The sequence below is a fragment of the Gavia stellata genome, chromosome 11, assembly GCF_030936135.1.
Source record: "Gavia stellata isolate bGavSte3 chromosome 11, bGavSte3.hap2, whole genome shotgun sequence".
In the NCBI taxonomy this organism is placed as follows: domain Eukaryota; kingdom Metazoa; phylum Chordata; class Aves; order Gaviiformes; family Gaviidae; genus Gavia; species Gavia stellata.
Genome location: NC_082604.1, coordinates 4,355,774 through 4,377,233, shown reverse-complemented (window position 1 = coordinate 4,377,233; position 21,460 = coordinate 4,355,774). Strand labels below are relative to the sequence as shown.

The following is a 21,460-nucleotide window of genomic DNA, read 5'->3' as shown; positions in this document are numbered from 1 at the left end:
TCGTCTGTGTTACAGAGCTATTGTAGACAGTATTTTCATTCGTTCTTTTAGAGTATTCAACAAAAATACATATCCATCCCCCTACTACCCCAAATAAAATCTGCTTCATCTCACATGTGAGTGATCCAATAGTGATTTGCTCTCCCAGTTTTCTCCATACAGAAAAGTATCAACCCTAAAAGTAACTTTAAGAAATTATATGAGGAAGATTGTTGAATGCCTTGCTATAGGAAAGACATTCTGAATTCATTGTCATTACTTTATGTCGGACAGTATTCAAATACCAATAAAGAAAACCCACACCAATCTCTCCCAGACTTTAAACCCCTTGGTTTTCTTATGAACCATTCCATCACCTTGATTTTTTTTTCCAAACAATTTTAACCTCTACTAAAGTCTGCATAGCAGAATGAAAGCATGACTTACCAGTCACAAGAAAGTTATCTTGGTTGTGGTACTACACATACAGATTTTTTTTAAAAATCTATATTACGATACAGTATATGTATTATGTGTATTATAGAAAGCTTTGTGCTGAACATAAATACTTATTGAAGTATTTCTAAAAGTCACCCAATGTGATAACAAAATAGCTACCTGGTTAGTAAGAGACTTGGATGAAGAAATTGTATGTAACTATATTTTCAAAATGGTGTTGAAACAAAAAAAGTGAAAAAAGCTCTATTTCATGAATTCTTACCTTTCTGTTTTGATCATAGGCAGAATCAATTCCCAGAATGCTGCTGACTTCCACATAAGGATACTGTTTCTCAAGAACACTAACCACGTGCTCCACTTTCAGCTGATCTCCTGTTTTTACTTTGTTATATATCTGAAAGGGGCATATAAATACAAGTTTATGGCTGCAACTGTAAAGCTTCTGTCCTTAGCAAAGGTAAATTGACCTGTCACCTGGATTCCAGTAATTATAAGGCATTAACAGCCAGATTGCAAAACATATTTTCATATTTATTAGCTGCAGTAACAGCTCCTAAGCACTTGTAGCTCTTATAATTATCTTGCTTTACCTCATAGTCATTCCAGTGAGATTGGAAGGAGGTAAATATCATGTATTTCTTTAAATAATAACTTGCATCTTTAATTAGAGAAGGTATTTGAGGGGGAAAAGTGGTGCTTAGGGGAAAAAAGGCTCAAGTAAACATATCGAAGAGCTACCCTTCCCTTCAGAACTCAAGACATGCTTATAAACAATACCTAATTTACATGTGAGGTCTGTTGTAACTGTTTCCCTCTTGAAGGCACAAGATTTTATTTTGAATTAACAAATATATACCAAAAAAAAAAGAGATTAAAAGTCACCAACAGTTTAATGTTACAGTATGCTCCAGCTTGTAGATTTGTACAACGATGTCAAACCACAAGTGAAAATGCATTTACTAGCACCTGTATTATCCTTTGATGTGGCAAAAGTATGCAGCAGGAACTGTTCAAAACAAATTATAATATTGAGGGGATACGGCAATTTAGAATTCAGTGGCGGAATGAGCAGAGCCAAGATCAGAAAAAACGGCAGAAGTCTTAAGTGTCACATTTAAATCTAGTCTCACTTGTTAAAGTTAGGTCAGAAGCACTTCACAAAGAAATATGTATTGTATGGTACTAGTATGTGAAGATACTCTGAATACTCACTGGGTCAAAGAAAAACTTCTTCCATTATCTACATGTTAGCACATTAACATAATCTTACAAACATGGAAAATATTAAAACATTAATTTTCCTTCTAAATGAATACTTACAGACATGACAGTTTGGAAAGCATAATTACTGTCCATTTCTTGTGCCACATAATTGTATGCCCTAAGGAGGGCAACACCAGGATCCTGGAGTCCATCAACATCCTCCGAGTCATTTACCACAAAGACTAGTCCTATCCTGCAACCAAACAAATCCCCAGATCGTGAACCTATTATACTAATAAATAATCAACTCTTCATACAACTGTCAGCTATGATCATCATCTTAGACAAAGGCTTTTTCTGGAACAGGCTGGTAAGATTTTGAGCAGAGCAGCCAGGAATCAAACTTAGGACATATAATCTCTAATGGTGAGTCCATCATAATCTTGCTTTTCATCTCTCTTTCATCCAAAGTACTTGCTTTTAAGTTTCTTTTGGACTGTTAAAGAAATTGAACTCTGTTTTGCTAGTAGCAAAAGTTATATTCAGAAAATTTTAAATAAGAAACAGTATTTAGTAAATGCCCTTCCCAGCCACAACTACAAGATATCTAACATTTGTACAGTATCCTACGGGCCCTTTTACAATTGCAGAAGTCACAAAAATAAAACTGATGTAAAAAAATTCCTGTTAAAACATAGTGATTACCTCAGTGGGATGTGGTTACTAAAGAACATCTCTGCCACATTCAGTAATTCTGCTGTGGTCTCGTGAGTAGGATCTACTATCAGCACCTGCGTAGAAATTGCAAGTGAAAAGTTTCTGTTCCCTTAAGAAGGCAAGATACAGGTTTTTGATTATCAGAGATAGCTTCATTCACATCTCAGTGCAGAATTATCATCAGTCCTATTTTATACACTGCCAGGGAGATGAGGCCCAGTAAATAATAGTTTCTTCTAAAGTCTTCTAGTCCATTGTCGAAAATACCCTGTCTAAACCACTCCTTTAACCAGAAGAGACCAGACTCCTTACGTACTTTATCTTTACCTCACTATCCCCTAGCATCTAGGCTTCTGCCTTTGTGTCTACACAAATCCACCCATTAAGATGTGCATGGGTGACAGGCATTTGTCAGAGCTGAGGAACACAGCAATGCTCTACTCAACCTCCTGGAGAGCCGATGCTGCTAAGGCATTCTCAGAGCAAGCCCCAACCCAGACAGAACTGGGCCATTCAGAATGAATTTCAGGCCCTTTATTCATACCAAGTGTTGCCTTTTTGTTTAGTAATTTCAGTGTTAAAAGTACTGAACTCCAGAGAAAAAGGTAACACATTAATGCTCCCACAGCTTGAGGTGGTTCAAGCCCCTCTTTGCCACTAATCAGGAGTCCTTTTTTCTATAGGACCACTCTGCCACATGACAAGAGTCACAATACAGAATTTACAAACTCCTTATTAGATCTAACTTTAAGTAGTTTACCTAGAGACTGAAAGGACACCCAGGATTAAGCTGAGGGCTGTTGATCATCTTTTGAAGTCTTGGTGCAAGAATGCTTTCTAAGTGAAATAACTGAAGTTGGTCTTAACCCTGTTAAGAACATACTAATTCACAAATTTGAGGGATTTCATTAACTAACTTCAGGTATTATCACAAAGTTGAAATGCACCAAATTCTCACTTGTCAGGTGATAGTTTTTTCCTTTGATGAAGCAATTTGTGGCATCTAAGAGATGCCAGAGAATCATGCTCAGTAATCTCTGAATCTCAGCCATAACTTACTAGTATGGGTAGAACAAAACCTTTTAGAAAAGCATCCTATCTCAAGATATTTAAGTGACAGGGAACCCAGCATATACGTAGGTAAGTTGCAAAAGCTGATGTCCCTGCTGTTGAAAAAAATGCACATTCCATTTCTAGTTAGATTACTACTTACAAAATTATGGAAGTTTTTTCTAATTTGTCTGATCACGCCTGGAAATGTGGGACGCAGCAGTTCTTGCACGTTGGAAGGCCAGGAATTATACCGACTGTCAACTTCAAGATTGTTGATCCACTAAGAAAAAATAAAGGAATTTAAGTGATTGACAGTCCTCCTGCTTGAGTCTGAGACTGTAAAATATTTTAAAATCAGACACTGTATTGAGAACTGTATGAATAAAAAGTTAAGCTTTTTAAAAAGAGCTAATTATATTTATAACCTTACTTTTCTTTTTTGTTTCACTGCAGTTTCAGAGCTGATGGTGAAATAAGAACAAAAGTTCCCCGGATAGCTTAAGAATGCACTGCCCAATGGCAAATAAGGTGTTTATCTAAAACCATACGCACTGAAATAGCAGGACTTCTGATGTCCACAGCATAGTCAGAATCTGACGGCTGGATGTTCAACTTCAGAACATTGTGCAAGGAAAGACCCTCAATTCCTAAGCTGTGCAGGCCTTCCATAACACGGGCTTCATTGCGTAGCACATCAATCAAGCTGGAAGGAAAAGAAAAAACATTGTTGAATTTTAAAGACAGAGCAAGTAACTTGCTCTTACCCTAAGGGTTAACAGATGAAAGGTATAAACAAGTCTGCCATGTCTGTGCATTACTTCTTATTTAGCACCTATTTCTATCTGTTCTAAGAAATTTGAGATAGCATAAACCTATTCAATTATATTATATTTCTAGGAGAAACTATATTAAATCAATACAGCTAAAGCATGATATACATAGGTAATTTCAATTCCGCATTATTGAAACAAATCTTGACAAAGATATAGGGTGGTTTTCAGATGAAAACTTAACAGTGGTTAATCCTTTGAGAATCAGTCTACTATCTTCAGAATAAAATCTGTTTGTTGACAGTCTTGGAGACCAAAATCTTGCTAGTCACAGCACATACGAACAGTACAAAGGTGACTTCCCATTCCAATATTCAAGGGTGTTCTCATTTTCACACTGGCTTTTTTGTTAGAAATGCACTTGCATAAGAGAAGGAACCATGATTTGCTTTTTTCAGTACTTAGCAATTAAACCTAGTCTAGATACAGACTTTGTGAAAGAGGTTCAAAACTGTATAAATTACTTTATCATCTATGCATAAGCAGGATGCACGCTCCTAAACAGGATACAGTTATTCTGAAAAAGAAAACATTCCTACCTAAATATGTCCTGAGTGTCTAAATCAATAAGTAGTCCATTGATGAACAGGGCAGAATCTCCCGGTTGTAATCCTAACGTTCCTTTGAAATACTGAAAGAAAATAGAAGGCCATTAGAAGAATGCCCTGCACAGAAAAAAATTACTAGGGAGTTTAATGTGTCAAATTTGCAGATTTTATCTCCCTTATTGCATTACATTACTTCTCAGCCACAATCTTTGCTCACTTTGTGTGCAAGTCCATACCAGAGGAAAAAACAACCGAAGCTATTTAGTGCATAGATACATAAATGGGACTTCTACTTGTTTCAGCATGATTCAGTAGTGCATTGGAAAGTCCCTGAGTAGACTTTTTAAATATACTCAGATTAAATAATTAGAAATGCTTGAGAGAAGTAATTTTTTTTTTTTTTTTAGCTGACAGCCCACCAAGTAGATGGACAAATAGCATCCAGTTACCTGTCTCAGCTCTTTTACAAGCAGTTTTGGGCAGAACAAACTGCTGGATATTGCATGGTGCTCACTAGTGGAACTAACTACCGTGTTTAAGATACCAGTTAAATCCTGACCTACTGGATGTGCCGTCATTGAAAAGTAGATGAGCTGCCATTGTAGTCTTATCTCCCCAAAATGAGGTAGCACACAAATGGAAAAAGTCATATCAGTATTCTGGAATTTCTTCTAAGTACCTCTAAGCAGTACCCAATTTGGATGGACACTCACCCCTGAATTGAGGCACTGTCACAGAGAACAATTCTGAATCAGGAGAGGTGAATAAAACACAGTCCTCCTGAAGCAAATTTCCCAACTCTAGCATGAAAAATTCAGTTTAAAAACTTACGAGGTATTGGAAGAAAGCAATGTCATTTTTGTCTTGCAGTACCAATTACAAAATTCTATTAAGAGGCACGATGAACATTGAAGGAGAAACATAGTTTTTGTATATTTAAATGCACTAATACCATGAAGAATGTGAGCAAAGCAAACAGAAGAATAGCAAAGTACCATGTGAAGTACCAAGAACAGGAAAGCAGCATCTAATCAGGAAGAATTTATATATTTTCTTTAAAAAAAGAGCTCCTAGCAAAGAGCTGAGTGCATGCAGTGTTAAATTTTATCTTTTTGTGGATAATTACGTAGTAAACTATAACTTACTAATAGCAGTGAACTTCACTATCAAATAATGTCCACACAAACTGAGTCATGCAAAGAAGAGCTGTAAAGGGCAGGGTTAGATCTAGCCAAATCTGGATCTAGTAGCCTAGACATACTTTGAATAAAGACAAATCCACAAAATCATGGGTTTACCTGTGGACCAGTCTGATCTAACACATAACAGAAAAGCCACCAGGTAGCTTTAGCTTGCACTTACATTCTATACTTTGTCCCTTCCAGAACCACACCAGACGACAGTGTCAAACCGCATCCCTTCTTTTCTGATTTTATCGCTATTGAACAACAAGGGATTTCTCTTTCAGAACAGGACTCTCAGGGGACTTGTAAGTAGATGTCAGGTAACTTTGCGTTTACTACTAGACTAGCCAAATATCATTGATTAGATTTTTTAAAAAGACATAACTGTGTACTTAACATACTTTGTTTTTTTCCTATTAATACCAAGTGAGACTGAAATGTATGAATAGATCAGCGTAGATCATGTAGCAAAAGCTGTTGTTTGGCTTTGGTTTTATTACCATCTTACACTTCTATTTTGCACTCTATCCAGACTGCACTACCAGGTGTATTTTAATTGTACAAAATTGTGTAGAAAAGCCTATACAAAATTCCCAAGTGGCTATTGTTTTTTTCAGTGCTTTGCTAATGCCAAGTACACAACGGAGCAGCTGTAACATTTTTCTGCAGACACCAGAGCCTACTCAATGACCTCCAGAGGTCCCTTACAACCCAGGGGTTTTTTTATGATTCTGTTTCAAAGCACATGTAGACTTACTTGGATAGCTATTAAATTTTATTCCTTCACTAGTTTCACTGTCAAAGCACCAACATTGGAACCACTTCCTCCACATAGTATGAATCATTCTAAGTCATGGCAGAAGGTTTTGAGTTTATTCTGTGACTTCCCTGTAAACACTTGATGAATTCAGGTATCCAAGCACCATCTCAAACTGGGTAATGAAAACTAAATTTCTTCTGCATCCTTAAAACTGTAAGAAGATCCTTAATGTATTTGCTTTTCAAGCAACAGCATTCTAACAAGCTATGATCCATCCAGCTCAGACATTTTAAAATAATCTAAAAATATAGCTGCATTTTGACTCTAATAACTTCCACTAAAAAACACTCGCACTTTTAGTATCTAGTTGCTTTTGAGAAGTTCAGAATACAATCAAAACCTAAAGTCAGTAACTTGAAGTCAGCCTCTTTTTGACTATTACCCAGGACAAGTAGTGCTATGACATTCAAACTTTATATATCTGCTATACCACTCAAATAAGAACTAGGTCAGAGACTGGAAGAAGGCCACGCAGCAGGCACAGTCCTACACAAAACATATTAACCATCTCTATGCAACTTCAGCTGGGAAGCCATCACTACAAATGTGTAACTCAGAAACTAAGTAAAGACTGATGTGACACAGACATCAAAATTTCTACTGCTTCATTTTTGACACAGCCCTGTCCTGTAGATCAGATTAAGACAGTCTGCATGGAAATCCTAAGAACACCTATGCTGTATGTCTTCTGTAAATAAACATTTTCCCCCAGGGTTAGCAACATAGTACTTTCATTGTATTTCAAGATAATTTTATAAAGATAAATAAATACAGTTACCAGATTCTGAGTTCAGATACCAAACAGAAAGTCACTTTCATATACATCAACAAGTGCTTGCCAAGTAACTATCAGAACACTCGACTACTTTGAACAACCATTGTAGGGGCAGCTCTGTGAACAAAATCCCGTATCATCATTCCCCAACACAGTGATCTCACTCAATGAATTTCTTACCAAAATTTTCATATTTGAGCAAACAAGCTAAATTATGTTCCTAATCCTTGTTTGAAAATCCACCACTTCTTTATTTCCCAGATGCATACTAGAACAAAGTTGTGTGTGAAAATACCGGGTCATTATTTTGAGCAAAATGTAAACTTTTAAGTAGAATCATTATTTTCAAAGCTTGAATTTATATTAAAACACAAGTGCAAAAGCACTATGTTACTTTCTGGAAGCATTACCTTTTGGTTCTCTTCAATTTCTGCTCTGAGTTCCGAAGAAACAACTGTTTTTGTTATGGCTCTACAGAAATAAAAACATCATGCTGTAAATCATCTTTCTGTTTATCTAATGGATAGATTAGATATCTACTTATCCTACTAAAATTTTGTACCTTCTATATGAATATATTTAGTCTTCTAGTATAAAGAGCTGTGATCAGAAGCACTTGCACTTTGTGGTACTATTAAACAGTAGGATGCACTATTTTTTCTTATGCTATATAATTCAACAGAACATAAAAATGTTAACCACATGCCAAACCTCACTGTCTAATTTCACATTAACCATAACAAAAGTGGGCAGCTGCAGTAGAGGTGGAGGCTGGCAGCAGAAAATAGGGGCTATTTCCCTCCTCATTGTGGGTTCCCATTCCTTTCCTTACATTGCATCTAGTGATTGCATCATCACAGAATGGGCAAGTACAGCTCACAGATCTGACTAAAAATGACATGAGAGTGCAATGCCTACCGTAGGAAGCTATAAATAGCACAATCTTAACATCAGTTAGTGGGAAATAAGACCAGAATTCTTTTTACTCTCAGGTATGTCTCCACCTACTCAAAAAAAAGAAGCCTCCATAATACCATCTTCACAACCCAGGTCATGGAATTTATCAAAAGAAATATATTTCTAGACTGGTTGGGCAGGCCAGATTATGACTGAATTTCTTGAAATTAATTTAAATATCCTCAAGACAGTCATTGACAAAGTGCAACAAACAGTGGAATTGCACATCAGCCTCTTGACATGAGATTGACTGGGCTGTTTGGCAAAGTGGATCCCAGAAAAAGAGTGGGATCCAGTGAATAGATAAAGCCACCAAACAGAATACCTGTCTAATAAATTCTTCAGGACTTGATGCAAAAGGTTCAGAAGCATTTCACAACAAAATAGCATGGGTAATTCTGCCAAATTTTCCACCAGTCCATCAACTTTCCATCAATTTTCCACCAGTTTCCACATCAACTGCCATCCAAGAAAAACACTGTAAGATCCTCCTTGTAACCACAGGCTGAAGAACTTCTCTGCATAAACATTCCCCAATATTTGCTTCCAGCTAAATGGAAGCTCGGACATTAACCCAACCAATGCTGCCTGTCTCAGGTTCTACTCAGGAAAAAGATCGTAAGAAAACTTCCTAGAACTCATAATTCAAGTTACCTGGCCTTTGTAGGAAAGTTCTGACTGAGATCTTTCATGACCATCAAAGCATCCACAGGGGGAGCAGTCAAAATGCGAGCAGCAGTTTGAAAACTTAAATCTAGAAGTGAAACAATAGAAGTCAAGAACTCTAAACTGAAAACAAGCCAATGCAGAGTCATCTTAACTTTAGCTTTCAAATTTTTTGATTATTTGTTACCCACGAAAAGTCATTTTCTGTCTGCGCCTTTAGAGACTTCTTTTTTAATCTTCTTCCTTATATTCAACTTCCGTTTGTTGCCCTGAAGTAAGTAACCCTTCCAAAGTGAACCAATGTATCCTGTCTACAGGTTGCCCTGGTTTTTTGGCTGAGGTGGGAGGATCTGCCCTTCAGAACGGGTCTGGGTACCTTTTTCACAAGCTAGAAAAATCCAACAGGTAGCTGTTGGATATAGGTAGATTCTCTGTAGCTACAACAAATGTTCAGCATTTCAAATTACTCTTTTTTTCGGGGCATGAAAAGCCTTTCCACAGGCCTCTACAGATGATTTCCAGGGAAACAGGCCAGATGCTTTTGAAATACAGTTTTCCTTTGGTCTTGAGAAATCTCAGCTTTCCACAACAAGAATGTGACCGTGGAAAGAAACGTCACATTTCCTTTGCTTTTCTGCATCTAGCAGGTCATGCAAGTAGTCAGTTTAAGAGCAAGCGGCTTACGGTACTTCACAATATAGAAAGCAAACCCCATTTCAGAAGTCCTGTGGAACAATCTTTCTAAAAGCTATTTCAACAGGACTCTACAAAGGCGCTTTAGAAAATCCAGTGTTTTCCATTGCAGGAATTTCCAGTCGAACTCTCTCAACTGTACGCAGCCACTAGCAACCTCACTTGCGTAGAACACAAGAAGTTATGTTTACATTAATTCTTTGCAGTACACTACTGAAAGTCTTCATACAGATTACCTTGTAACTGCCATACTTTCAAAGGTGCCATTTCATTGGTACTTTCCACAAGGTGTTTTCTAAGCTCTTTCAGCTCTTCTGTCAAGTCAGGATACAACTGCCTAAAAGGGTGTAAGGGTAAAACAACAACTGTGGTTTCCTATAAGCAAGTCTGCTGCTAATTCAAAGAAGTATGCTGCTAACACATATGGATAACTCAGACATTTAAAAAATAATAACAAAGCAAAAGATCATCATCTCTGCATTAAGTTTTTTTGATATGACAAAGACCAACAACTTACAACTGAGTTTTACCTTAGTCTTCCAAACAGAAATCCTTGCACTTCATCAATAGGGTCATTTTCATCTATTACTGTAGCATTCACATCTGTGCCTGTAAACATACAGAGAACACCACTATTTCCAAGCCATTCAGAAACAGTTCTCACACTCATTTTGATTAGTTTAACAAAACTGCATTGCAGTAACCGAAAAGAAGAAAGAAAGGGCAAGTTTCAGGTTTACTTTTAAACCTGTATCCAAGAGATCCTGCCTTTACAAATGAACACAGTAGCAGCTGAAATAAAACCAAGTTGGATTACTGAGTAGGAAAAGCTTAAGATGAGTGGAAATCTCAGAGACCTAGGCATTTCAGAGGAATTCACTAGGACCTAGGAGCTTTCAGGACATGCCAGCTTTGTAGAGTGTTAAACTTCAGTTGTTAACACAACCCTGATTTTTAGCCCCAAAATACATGATAAAAAATAGTATCCAAGTGAAGTCCAGTTCTGGGCTTAAACATAAAAAAAGAAATCTGTGCAAAAGACTCACATGATCTCCTAACTAGCTGGGCACAAACCAGCTCCAATCTAGATGTTTTATGCTCAAGTCTGTCTAAAGGTCCTGACCTTTTAGATGAGTGTTTGCTTCTGGACAAGCCAAAACAGCACAGGCATGAATAAAAGACTGCACAGTCAGAACTTTCCCAGAATCAGACAGGAGCTGGATGAGAACCACATCCCTCTAATGTGCAGCTTACTATGAGCTTTTTGCAGCTCCTAGCAATGCAAGTACAGTTTGTCCATTTTGTAAAACATTTTAGATTACTGCATCAATATTGGTATAAAACTTCACAAGTTTACAAATAACAGATCTTCCCCAGAATTACTTCCCCACAAACACACACGCCCCTGAAGAGACAAAGGCCTCCAATGTCCTATTCTACAAAAAATACCAGGGCTTTTGCATGACTTTTTGATGACAAATTAATGGAAATTCTCACACAATAATAAAAATCTTAAGTTGGATCACCTCCTCTAGTATATTAGTTTCTCTTAAAATATTAAATACTTTTACAAATAAAGACCAAAGGCTTTATGTGTCTATACTCTAGATGGTGGCAAAATATTCTGAGTCAGAGTTTAGATCTGTATCTAGCTGATAAAACTGCAGAATCCTGAAGAACCCAATTCTCCACAACTGTTACCTCGAACTAAAAAAAGAAAAAAAATTCTTAACTCCAAGATAAAACCAGAAAATTCTGGGGTTATATATGCGTGTGTGAACGTCTAAATAAAAAGTACAGACACACACACAGAGATTACCCTAACAAAATAGTTTTGGCAGGTGCACAAGAGTTTGCAAAACAGAGCTCTAAAGAAAGCAGCAAAAGCAAAAAACCATGCAGAATTCTAAGTTCTGTTTTCCCTAAAAACAAGAACAGGAAACACATTCTGCTCTGAGGATGGATAAGCTAAGGCAAATTAAGGCAGAGGAATTGCTTTACATCTGCAGAGAATCTGTTTGTCTGGTAAAAAATTAGTTACATTAGTAGTGCCATTACAAAGATCTAGTCCAGAGTCATGACTCCATTGTGCCCAGCACTTCACAAAGACTGAAGACCAGTGCCATGGCAAAGACAGGCTTCATAAAGAACATAATCCCCAAAGAGACGCGAAGAGAAGGGATTTCAGAGCTGAAGAAAGAAGATTATCTGCAATTCAGACAGTCATTCATATCAAAAGAATGGTCACATTAAAATAGTTAAAATAATAATTCACCTTTCACCTGCGTATCATCCTTGGCCTTGTATTCTGTACTTTTAATAGCCAGTTCCACACCATAGCCAGAGAGGTAGACTTTTTCTTTACTAGGATTCTGTAAGGAAAAGCAAACAGTACGATATTGCCGCTCTGTTTTGATGTACAAATTAAAAGCTGCCATTTCCCAAAGCTAAGAAATCTCAAGCTGGTACACATTTCAGGCATAACTGGTAATGCGTAAGTGAGAAACAAATACAGTGAGTGATTCTGCAGTAATGTGCTGTAGTAATTATATTTCCTATTGTGTTTCAACAAAACTTTTTGAAGTTCAGAGAGCAAAGACACTCTATGAACCAAAAAACCACTGAAAACGATCAAGCAAAAAGGAACACAAAACAATGTTTTTAGGATTCAGCATGTAAGCCAAGTAGACCAGGATAGACTCGTGTCATCAAATCAGATAGAGGAGGGAAAGGAACTTCAACTGTGATGCTCAAAAATGAAACATTCACTGAAGAGTTATAACGGAGAATTACAAAAAATAGATAAATCAGTGACTCCAGAGAGACTCATAATTAGTTCTGACTTTAATGGGAAACAAACATGATCACTTGTTAAAAGTATTTTGAAGTATACAGGAGTCACAGAACAGTATCAAGATCTATGGTGTAATACACTTAATTTTCAGTGTAAGTACTCCTCCCGACACTGATAAACAAATTACTTTTTAAAAGGAAAGTGGTATATGGAATGTAGTGCAAATGTCACTAGAAGTGAACCAGCTGATGCTTTTTTTGCACTCAAGTCTGGTGACTACCTGCTACACTGCAGGTTTTAGCAACATTAAGCAGTATTCAGGAAAAAAGTCAAATTTCTCAGAGCTTTTGAAATGTAAAGTTAAACACTAATCCACTGGTTATGGGCCATTTAGGGGAGGGAGTCAGAAACCAGAATAAATTGCACTAGGACTGGTAAGTTGTTCTGTAATAAAATTGCTACAGAAAGAATGCCTTTCATTTGAAAATGGTACCTTAAGGTTAATCCCTGCTTTTCATATCAAGTAACTAAGTGGCCTGACCAGGAAAGATCTGACTATCTATTTCCTATAATCTAATGTAGATAGAGCAACATTTTTTTTAGATTAAACACCGTAATTTATCTGGAGTTTAACACTCCATTTTTAAAATCAAATGATCCTCTTACTTAAACAATTGTGAGATTTTAAATATTCTGAATTCCTCAGCTACATGAAATAAAAAATAAACTTTGAGTATTCCAAATAAATATCAAGCAGCAACACATTATGCAAATGTAAATTTAAAGGGAACAAACTCAGGCCATTTTTCTTTCTTAAAACCCAGGCCAGTTACTCTTTCCATGTCAAATACCTTTGTTGCAGTGCACAGATATACTTACAGCAATATAGTGTCTGAGGACATAAGTGATTTCTCCTGCCTCAGCCTTTAAAACAAGCCTCTTATGGTATCTGTAGAACTCCTCTGAGCCAATCTCAGCGTAAAGTATGACAACAGGACTTTCGGGGTTTGACACTGGGTATCTGTGGTCTCCTTTGAACAAAAATGGCTTTGGCCTAAGAGTAAACATTGACGATTATCACACTGTGATTCATAGCATTTCCTCACTCAATGCAAAATGCAAAATTTCTTTTTTTCATGTTTAGTCAAGGTACCTGTCTTCACTGAATACTTACATCAAGCTATTCCCACATATTATCAAGGTCGGCAGCACTTGATGCATGTTGATAAAGCTTTGTTAAAAATGGACATATGAAAATGAAACAAGTAGCTAGGTGCTATTTTGAATCTAATATGATCCTTATTTTAAAAATTAACCACTCCTCTTAAATTTTCAATTAACTTTTTTTCCCCCCAGTGGTGATTCATAAATTCTGTTTTAAAAAATAAAAGGCTAATAGAGCAAATGTTCCAGTAACTCAAATTCAAGAGGACCCTGTCCTTGGCTTAGTATACAAACAAGAAAGTGCATGAGAAGACTGTTTTCAACTTCTGTTTTTAAATTTTGTCTAAAATACAATGAAATATTTAAAATATTCCCAGGGAATCAGAAGAATAGCATGTGAGCTATAGATGCCGTATGTCTGCACATTGACAAAAAAACCCTTCATGCTTACAAAACCCAAAACTATCAAGATTGCTGTGAAGACAAACTGAAATGTGTTTTTTTTTAATAAAGAGTATCATATTTTATAGTTTCTTTTGTTACTAAAAGTTACAATCAAGTTCTGTTCTTGTAAAGAAATGTGAATTTTAAATATGTTGTGTGGTAATAGTTTTCTTTGTTAATGCTGAGAAAATTACATAGGGAAAAAAATATTAAAGATGCTTCAAGCCATTCATTAAATGATCTCTGTTATATTAACTATCACCTTAATATGCAGCCCAACTCTTTCTATTCTCTCTACATACTAAAGGCTTCACATATTCCTGAGAATTCCTACTGTCCTTCAACAAACTGTTTCCAACTTTTCCCATGCACTTTAAAAGAATTCCTTCTCCTAGCAGGATATCAAAGAGCAAGAGTTAAGAAAACAATCATTCCAAACTGGATTAGTAAGAAATAAGAGACTGCCACTCTATGCAAGGAACAGACAATATAGATCAACACTGAAGAATGTAGAAGCTACTGGTTTATTACAATCTCTTTACAGCAGTAAGTCTAACTAGGTTAAATTTTAAAAGCTAAGCCAATGATAGGAAATTAAGCAAATACCTTTCTGAAGCTGCCTGTAAAAGGTTTCCAAGAGAGTCAAATTCACACGTCTTCTCCCCATGCACAGCAAAAAATAGGGTACAGCCCTTTGGCGGAGGTTCATCTGCTGCTATCTGTATTAAAATATTTGTAATAAAGTAGGTTGAATGTTTGCCCTTAGAACGAGTGAAAATGTTAACAGCGTAGCTCTGTAACAATTTCTCTTCAATTTCCTAAATTCTAAACTAGTACTTCTTCCCTGTTTATTACATAATTTAAATGCAAGGTAAAAAATGCAAAATTGATAATTAAGTCTTAACTTATTATAAATAGTTTTCCAGTCTGTTACTATTAACTAATATTAGTTCCAGGTACAAAAAGCGAGGCTTGCAATTGCGGGGTTTTTGGTTGGGTTTTTTTTTCCACATTACACATCAGAAACCTCTGTATTTGTTAAATGTCAAACGATAAGAGTATTCCAGATGAAAAAGGAAGATGTCTCCTAGTATTACTTAGATAAAGCACATTAAAATGCAAGACAATTTGCAATGAACTATATGATACCCCATGTTTGAAAGAGAACAGAGAGTACAACACACTTCCATTTATGGGTTCGAATCAGAGCTATATATTCATGGATTACCATCTTCAAGTAAGTACAACTGAATAATGGGAACAGCAGCAGCATCACAAGTACCAACAGAGCCATAGGGATTTTCCTCATAAAAATCTTTACACATTTATTAGTGCAGCAGGCATTAAAGATATGCAGACATTTCGAAATCCCAATTCTTTATGCTAGACAGATGGACTCAAATTTGGCACCCAATGAAATCAGAATATACATATGCTCTTCAGCTCAGATGTATGAGGCACTTAATCAGTTCAAGATCTTTGATATTCTCAAATGTCTCCTTACGCAGCTCGCTCCTTCCTGAGCCTTAGCTAATGCTCTGCAAATCATTTGAGGAGTTCCCCTGTGCTGTACCAACCTGTTGAAAAGCTTGGACTGTTGCAGAATAAGAGCGTAAAGACAAGGAGAATTTCAGCAAATTCTGCTGCAAAGGTGACAGACTCTGGCAGGCTACTTTCAGCATTTCATGGTAAGAAGAATAATCGCTACCTGCAAAGTCAAAGTAAAAGCAGTTATCTTTCTATACCATATTCTCATTGAAGAGGGGCCTTTCATCTTAATTGTGATTTATACCAGCAGAAGCCCATGACATTAATTGTAAATATGCACAGGACCGTTCCTCCTCAATTTTCATTACAGCCAGTTCTACAGATGGATGAGAGTGAACTTCAACAGAGATCTGTGAGAGTACACTTACATACATTCCTGAGGATGCAGACGTAGGCTTGGGGAGGAGGGAAGCAGTTAAAAGCTCCCTTTTAATTTCAGTCGAGAAATAGTAAAACAGAGAAAAAGCATTTATAATATTCTGTACTTCATGTTGAAACAGAATCTGGCAAGCAAAACATGTTTCAGACTCATCCACTCCAGCTTTTGTCAAGCAGATATCCAAAAGCCTTGAGCAATTCACAGTAAAAACATTACTGAAATCAGTCCTCATTTGACTTGTACAATGCTAACAAAATGGAAGACAGAACATTTTAGTTTATTTTTCAACCATGTCAACTATCAGTCGTCATCAAGAAAAAGATTATGAAAACTTACGATCATGTTCAGATGTCTTAATATTTTGACTGGCTTCCACAAAATTCCAGAATTTTTCTTGACCTTCTTCTGATAAAAATTCACTGAGTAAGAAGAGAAGAGTTAGCTACATCTATGAACTTTCTCTCAAGTTAGAATTCTAATACTTTGTAAAGCTTTACAGAAAGTTAGCTCCTACCGTATGTTTACCTATATCAGAAAACCATGTTACTAGAAAAAGCAGACTAGGAAAGCTAAAAAAGAAACCAACCCAAACAAATAATAGTTGCAGGCCAGGATAAACCCATAGTACATGAAAGAAGCTTGTGAAGCACCCATTAATGTCTCAAAGACCACTGACAGCAGCGTACATCCTGGGAGCTCTCGTCCCTAATGCATTTCTTAGCTAGCTATCTTTTATGAGAAACATACATTTTTCTTTACTTTGCTGTAGCAAACTGTAGTTTGATGGAACTACTCGCTTTGGTGGGTTTCTTTGTTTTTAAATGAGTAAAAGAAAAAGTCACAACTTCAAATGATGATGTTGTAATTCATCATATATTAAGCACATGATTAGGTAAGTTAGACAGTTAGACAGTAAGATAATTCTCTAAACAACAAATACTTTATCATGTCTAAACATGCTTCACATGCTGAAGGGTGCTACAACACAAGATTTGGAGCCCCCTGGCTGCCGCAATAGCTTGTGTGTTCATTTCAACGTGTTCCGACCTAAGGTGTTAAGTACTTCTTGAACAGTTGGGTAAGGAATTGCAGTGGTGGGCGAAGTAAATTGAACAGCGGGAATGATTTTACACTGCAGTGCTGTATCATTCTGCAGTTCACCCCAGATGAGCAATGCTACTTACCCAAAGTCTTTTGAGTATAATGGTTAGGTTATATAGCAAGCCTTTGGCACATTATTTTGATTTTGGTAATTTGCTTACTATTTCACAGTCTGGGTGATCTTTTCCCCAGCAAGTGTCTTGCATTGTCAGGGTACTTAAATCCTGGCATTAACAACAACTCACATGAACAAAGTTAAACTCAAGCTTAACTGAGCTAAACATACGTGAGCAACAGATATGTATCAAAACCTACGCTCGTCATTGAAGTCAAAAATGTTTTACTATGGAATCTTAGAAGACCACGCTAAACCTTTCTATCTAGTGCTTTGAGTAAAACTTCACAAGGCAAAAAATAATTACTATGTAATTATTCATTCTTATTAATGTTTGTTCTAATGCACAGTGAAAGAATTAATCATACAAAACTACTATGTCCTTTAAAATATTCATCCTATCTCCCCAAGCACAGCAATGATCGTGTTGAACTAAGTGTTATTCCTGCCAGTGAGTTAGTAAGGACCAGAATCCAAAGCACCACAACACAGAATCCAAAGCACCACAAAACAAATGGGAAAGAGAACACATTACTTTATCCTCTACACGTATTCTGATTTGTCAATGAAAAACCACAATGCGCTTACCTCATTTCAAGTAATAAAGGAGTTGAAGACCACTTTGCAGTTAGAGATGTTGTCACAGCCTTAGAATCTCCATTTACAAGTGAAGAGCTGAACCAGATTCCAAGAACGGCAATAAGTATTCCCATTTTATAGAAGAAGCCTAAAAAAGATGAAGAAAAAGTTAGTTTTGCATGGTCTCTTTTATAAATACAGAATCTCACATACCCAAATATATTAAGGCATATTTTAAGTTTCATTGGCCCATTTAATGCAATGCATCAGTGAGATAATCACAGTCTCACCTGGGCTTACAAAATCAAAAATGCTATGAAAACAGGAAAAGAGACAAGGGTTTTATGTTCTGACTCCTGAGCTGCAATTAAACCTAAACCAGTTCCAGCTTCCTCTACATTTATGCTTTCAAATAAACTTGCTTCTGTTCTGGGATACCCAGATCATGTACTGCTTGCTTTAAGAAGAGGTATTACAAACCGCATATTTCAAATTAGGTGGAAAACCAACCCACCATTTTATGGGAGGTACAGTCACATTTTGTATTTGCACAGATACATCAGCTGATGTACTAACCAATGTCAGAAGAGCCAGGCAAGGTTAAGGTTCCCTAGTCAGCCCTTTAGGTTCTGCTGGGTATGGTGAACTTCTCCGGGGAATGAAGAAACAAGCATTTCCTGGATGCGCTAAGTACCACCAACTTTAGAAGCTGAAAAAATGAATGAAATAATGAAGACAGACTCAAATGATACAACTTACTGCAAGATATGAGCCAGGAAAGAAAAAAAAAAAAAAAGCCATTTCTTTATTGTCCTTCACGCGTACTTTCATGCGTATATATTCTCTGACCTATTCACCGTAACGCAGCTGAGTGGAATTTCCTTGCCCACGGCTCTTAAGCTTATGGAAGACTTGAATTCTCCTGTTAGCTTTCCATTACAGCCTCCAAAAATTCAAGCTTTTTTCCCACCTCTCTGTCTAGGGTATAATATACACTCAGGCACTCTCTCACTTCTTACTCCTTATTTTTCTGGATAACTCGTTTTCCATTTGCCCCCCAACTGGAAAAACAGCCCACTCAAATTCTAGGTATATCACACCCAACAACCTGTCAGGATCTAACTCGTGTCTCTTGTTCATGATGATCTTGATGTAAAAAATAGTCCTTACATATGTGTTATGTATCTGTAGCTATACCTCCACCTGTGTATATATATAGAAAAAACCACCTCATCCTACTCCCTTTAAAAATTTACACTACTACAACTAGAAGTTCACCAGCAATCACTCACCCGTTGCTCTTTCTGTATCTCAACGCCCTTTCTTTCAGAATAAAACCAGAAACGCCCTGCTATAATACATGAAGAGCAACTGGCTCAGCTGCACATGACATTTGTTTCACGCTGCACCTGGGAAGCAGACAGATGGCATTGCATGACATGGAACAGTTACAGCTACCACTCGCTGTGTGCAGAGGAGGAAGCTCGGTCAATATTTGTGGAGTGAAACCTTGGCTTCCACCAAGCGCAACAAAAAAAAACAAGGTTTGCCGTTCCTCCCAGGATTGGGTCCTTCTTATTCACTGCAAGTCACACACAGTAGTTTGGAACATGGAAATTAATGTACTGTACTGCATTCTTATGATTAAAACTCCCATGCTACTCTCTCATGCCTGTTTTCCCATTCTGTGAGAGACTGTAATAAAAGCCTTTTTCTATATGAAATGGGTGGGGATGGACACCTGTCACCCAACACCAGTTTAGCCAACTGACAACCTGCACGTTAGAAATAGCTACTCCCTGAATAGTAACAGCCATAAAACAAAGATCTCAAGGAAAAATAAGAATACACCATGGAGAACAGAAGAGGTAAGAGGCACAGGAATGAACATAAATGAGGAGATCTGCCTGTGTTCTGTGCGAGGTAACAACGCAAAAACCAATCTGAATTACATTGTAAATCGGATTTTTCAAGCCTCGTTTGTTTTGTAAATATTTTTCTTCTTTATTTTTACCCCAATTAGTCAGTTTAAAATACAGTTGACTTCTGGAAACTTGCACATCGTGCCTTAGAGAAAGGAATAAATGATCCCATAGCCACGGGTCCTGACAGACCCGTGAGAGCACTGACCTCTGCCGCCTACTGTGAAGTCTGTCTGGTAGCGGGCGGGTAAAACGCGCCCCTTCAAGGAAGGGCAAAAGAAAAAAGACCTGCTGCTTGGCCAAAGATGCCAACGCCCAGCGTCAAGGCCACAACGCTGAAGTATGTTAGCTGATGAACCGAGTACTGCGAACAGTGAAAGATCACTGATAACTCCCAGATTGCTTCTGTAAGCACGTCTTTTACAGCGCAGGTATCATGCTGTCGTGCTATAGATACTGAAACTAAAACATGGCGTTTAACCGATCGCTCCTAAACCACAGGCTTGAAGAGCTTTGACTAGAACTAGTCTGTTCGAGCTACTAGTCAGCATCCAGCGTGCTTTCATAAGGACCCTGCCGTCGCGCTACGCTTCGACGCAAGGCACGCCACCTGAATAGCGGCACCGCAAACAACGCTGATCGCTCCAAAAAAAAGTGATTTGAACTCGGGGATGTCCGTTCGCTAACGGCGAAGGGCGCTTAACCCCCGAGGGCGGCCTCTGAAGCTCTCGCGCCACTCCCCGCTCGCGCGGCCGCCGACCGACAGCAGCGGCGCGCAGAGGCCGCACGCCGTTCGAGGGGCCCCGCCACCACCGCACCGTGCTCCGCCGGGCTGCGACGCGCCGCAGCGGTGCCGTCCCCGCAGCGACGAGCCTCTCCCCAGGGCTGAGGGGCGGCGGCGCAGCGGTGCCCGCCCGCTTCCACCCAACGCGCCCCGCCGAGCCCCGCGGCCGCTCCCGCCCTCCCCCGCACGGCGGAGGCGCCCTGAGGGAGGCGGCCCCGGGCCCGCCGGCGGCTCCCCGCGTCCCTCAGGGGCCGGGGCCGCCCCGCCGCGCGCACAGCCGCCTCAGGCGCCGCCGCGCGCGCGCCCCCTCCCCTCCCCTGCCCCGCGCGCGGGTCGCCGTGGTAACCGCACCTGCCAGCGGCCGCCACGCTCCCTTCCGGCTCGTGCCGGTCCCGCCGCTTCCGGGCAGGGCGCTTCCGCTGCCGGGCGAGAGGGGCCGCGCCGCCATAGAGTTATAGGGGGGCAGCGCCAGAGTGTCGCCTGGCCGCCATCTTGGGGGATCTTGGTGGCGGCCGGCTCCGCTCTCTCCTCCCGCCGCTCGGCGCGGGGCTCAGCCGGCGGGCGGGAGGGCCGTGCGGGGCGGGACACCTCGCCTTCCCCTCAGGGGCCCGTTCCCGGCGCCGCCCGTGGCCGCCGGCGCCTGGCGCTGCGCAGCCCGGAGCCCGCCGCAGCCCGGAGCGGGGGCCGGGTGGCCGCGTCCCGCCGCGCTGCGGCGAGGGCGCGGGTGGCGTTACCGGCGTCCCGCG

The 21,460-nt window shown here is 39.0% G+C and overlaps 1 protein-coding gene across 1 annotated transcript in view; it reads right to left on the bottom strand.

The window, feature by feature from the left end:
• UGGT1 (UDP-glucose glycoprotein glucosyltransferase 1) overlaps positions 1–21,162 on the bottom strand; it is a 46,742-nt gene extending 25,580 nt beyond the window's left edge. Inside the window, exons 1-17 of the mRNA XM_059822976.1 lie at positions 21,036–21,162; positions 18,018–18,192; positions 16,550–16,632; positions 15,864–15,994; positions 14,893–15,005; positions 13,558–13,732; positions 12,160–12,256; positions 10,415–10,493; positions 10,121–10,221; positions 9,180–9,279; positions 7,979–8,039; positions 4,781–4,872; positions 3,964–4,114; positions 3,572–3,691; positions 2,347–2,432; positions 1,759–1,894; positions 701–832 (exon numbers count right to left, since the gene is read on the bottom strand). Of these exons, the coding sequence (XP_059678959.1) occupies positions 701–832; positions 1,759–1,894; positions 2,347–2,432; positions 3,572–3,691; positions 3,964–4,114; positions 4,781–4,872; positions 7,979–8,039; positions 9,180–9,279; positions 10,121–10,221; positions 10,415–10,493; positions 12,160–12,256; positions 13,558–13,732; positions 14,893–15,005; positions 15,864–15,994; positions 16,550–16,632; positions 18,018–18,192; positions 21,036–21,162 (1,959 nt within the window). The remainder of the gene's footprint in view (positions 1–700; positions 833–1,758; positions 1,895–2,346; positions 2,433–3,571; positions 3,692–3,963; positions 4,115–4,780; positions 4,873–7,978; positions 8,040–9,179; positions 9,280–10,120; positions 10,222–10,414; positions 10,494–12,159; positions 12,257–13,557; positions 13,733–14,892; positions 15,006–15,863; positions 15,995–16,549; positions 16,633–18,017; positions 18,193–21,035) is intronic.
• Positions 21,163–21,460: the final 298 nt, after the last annotated feature.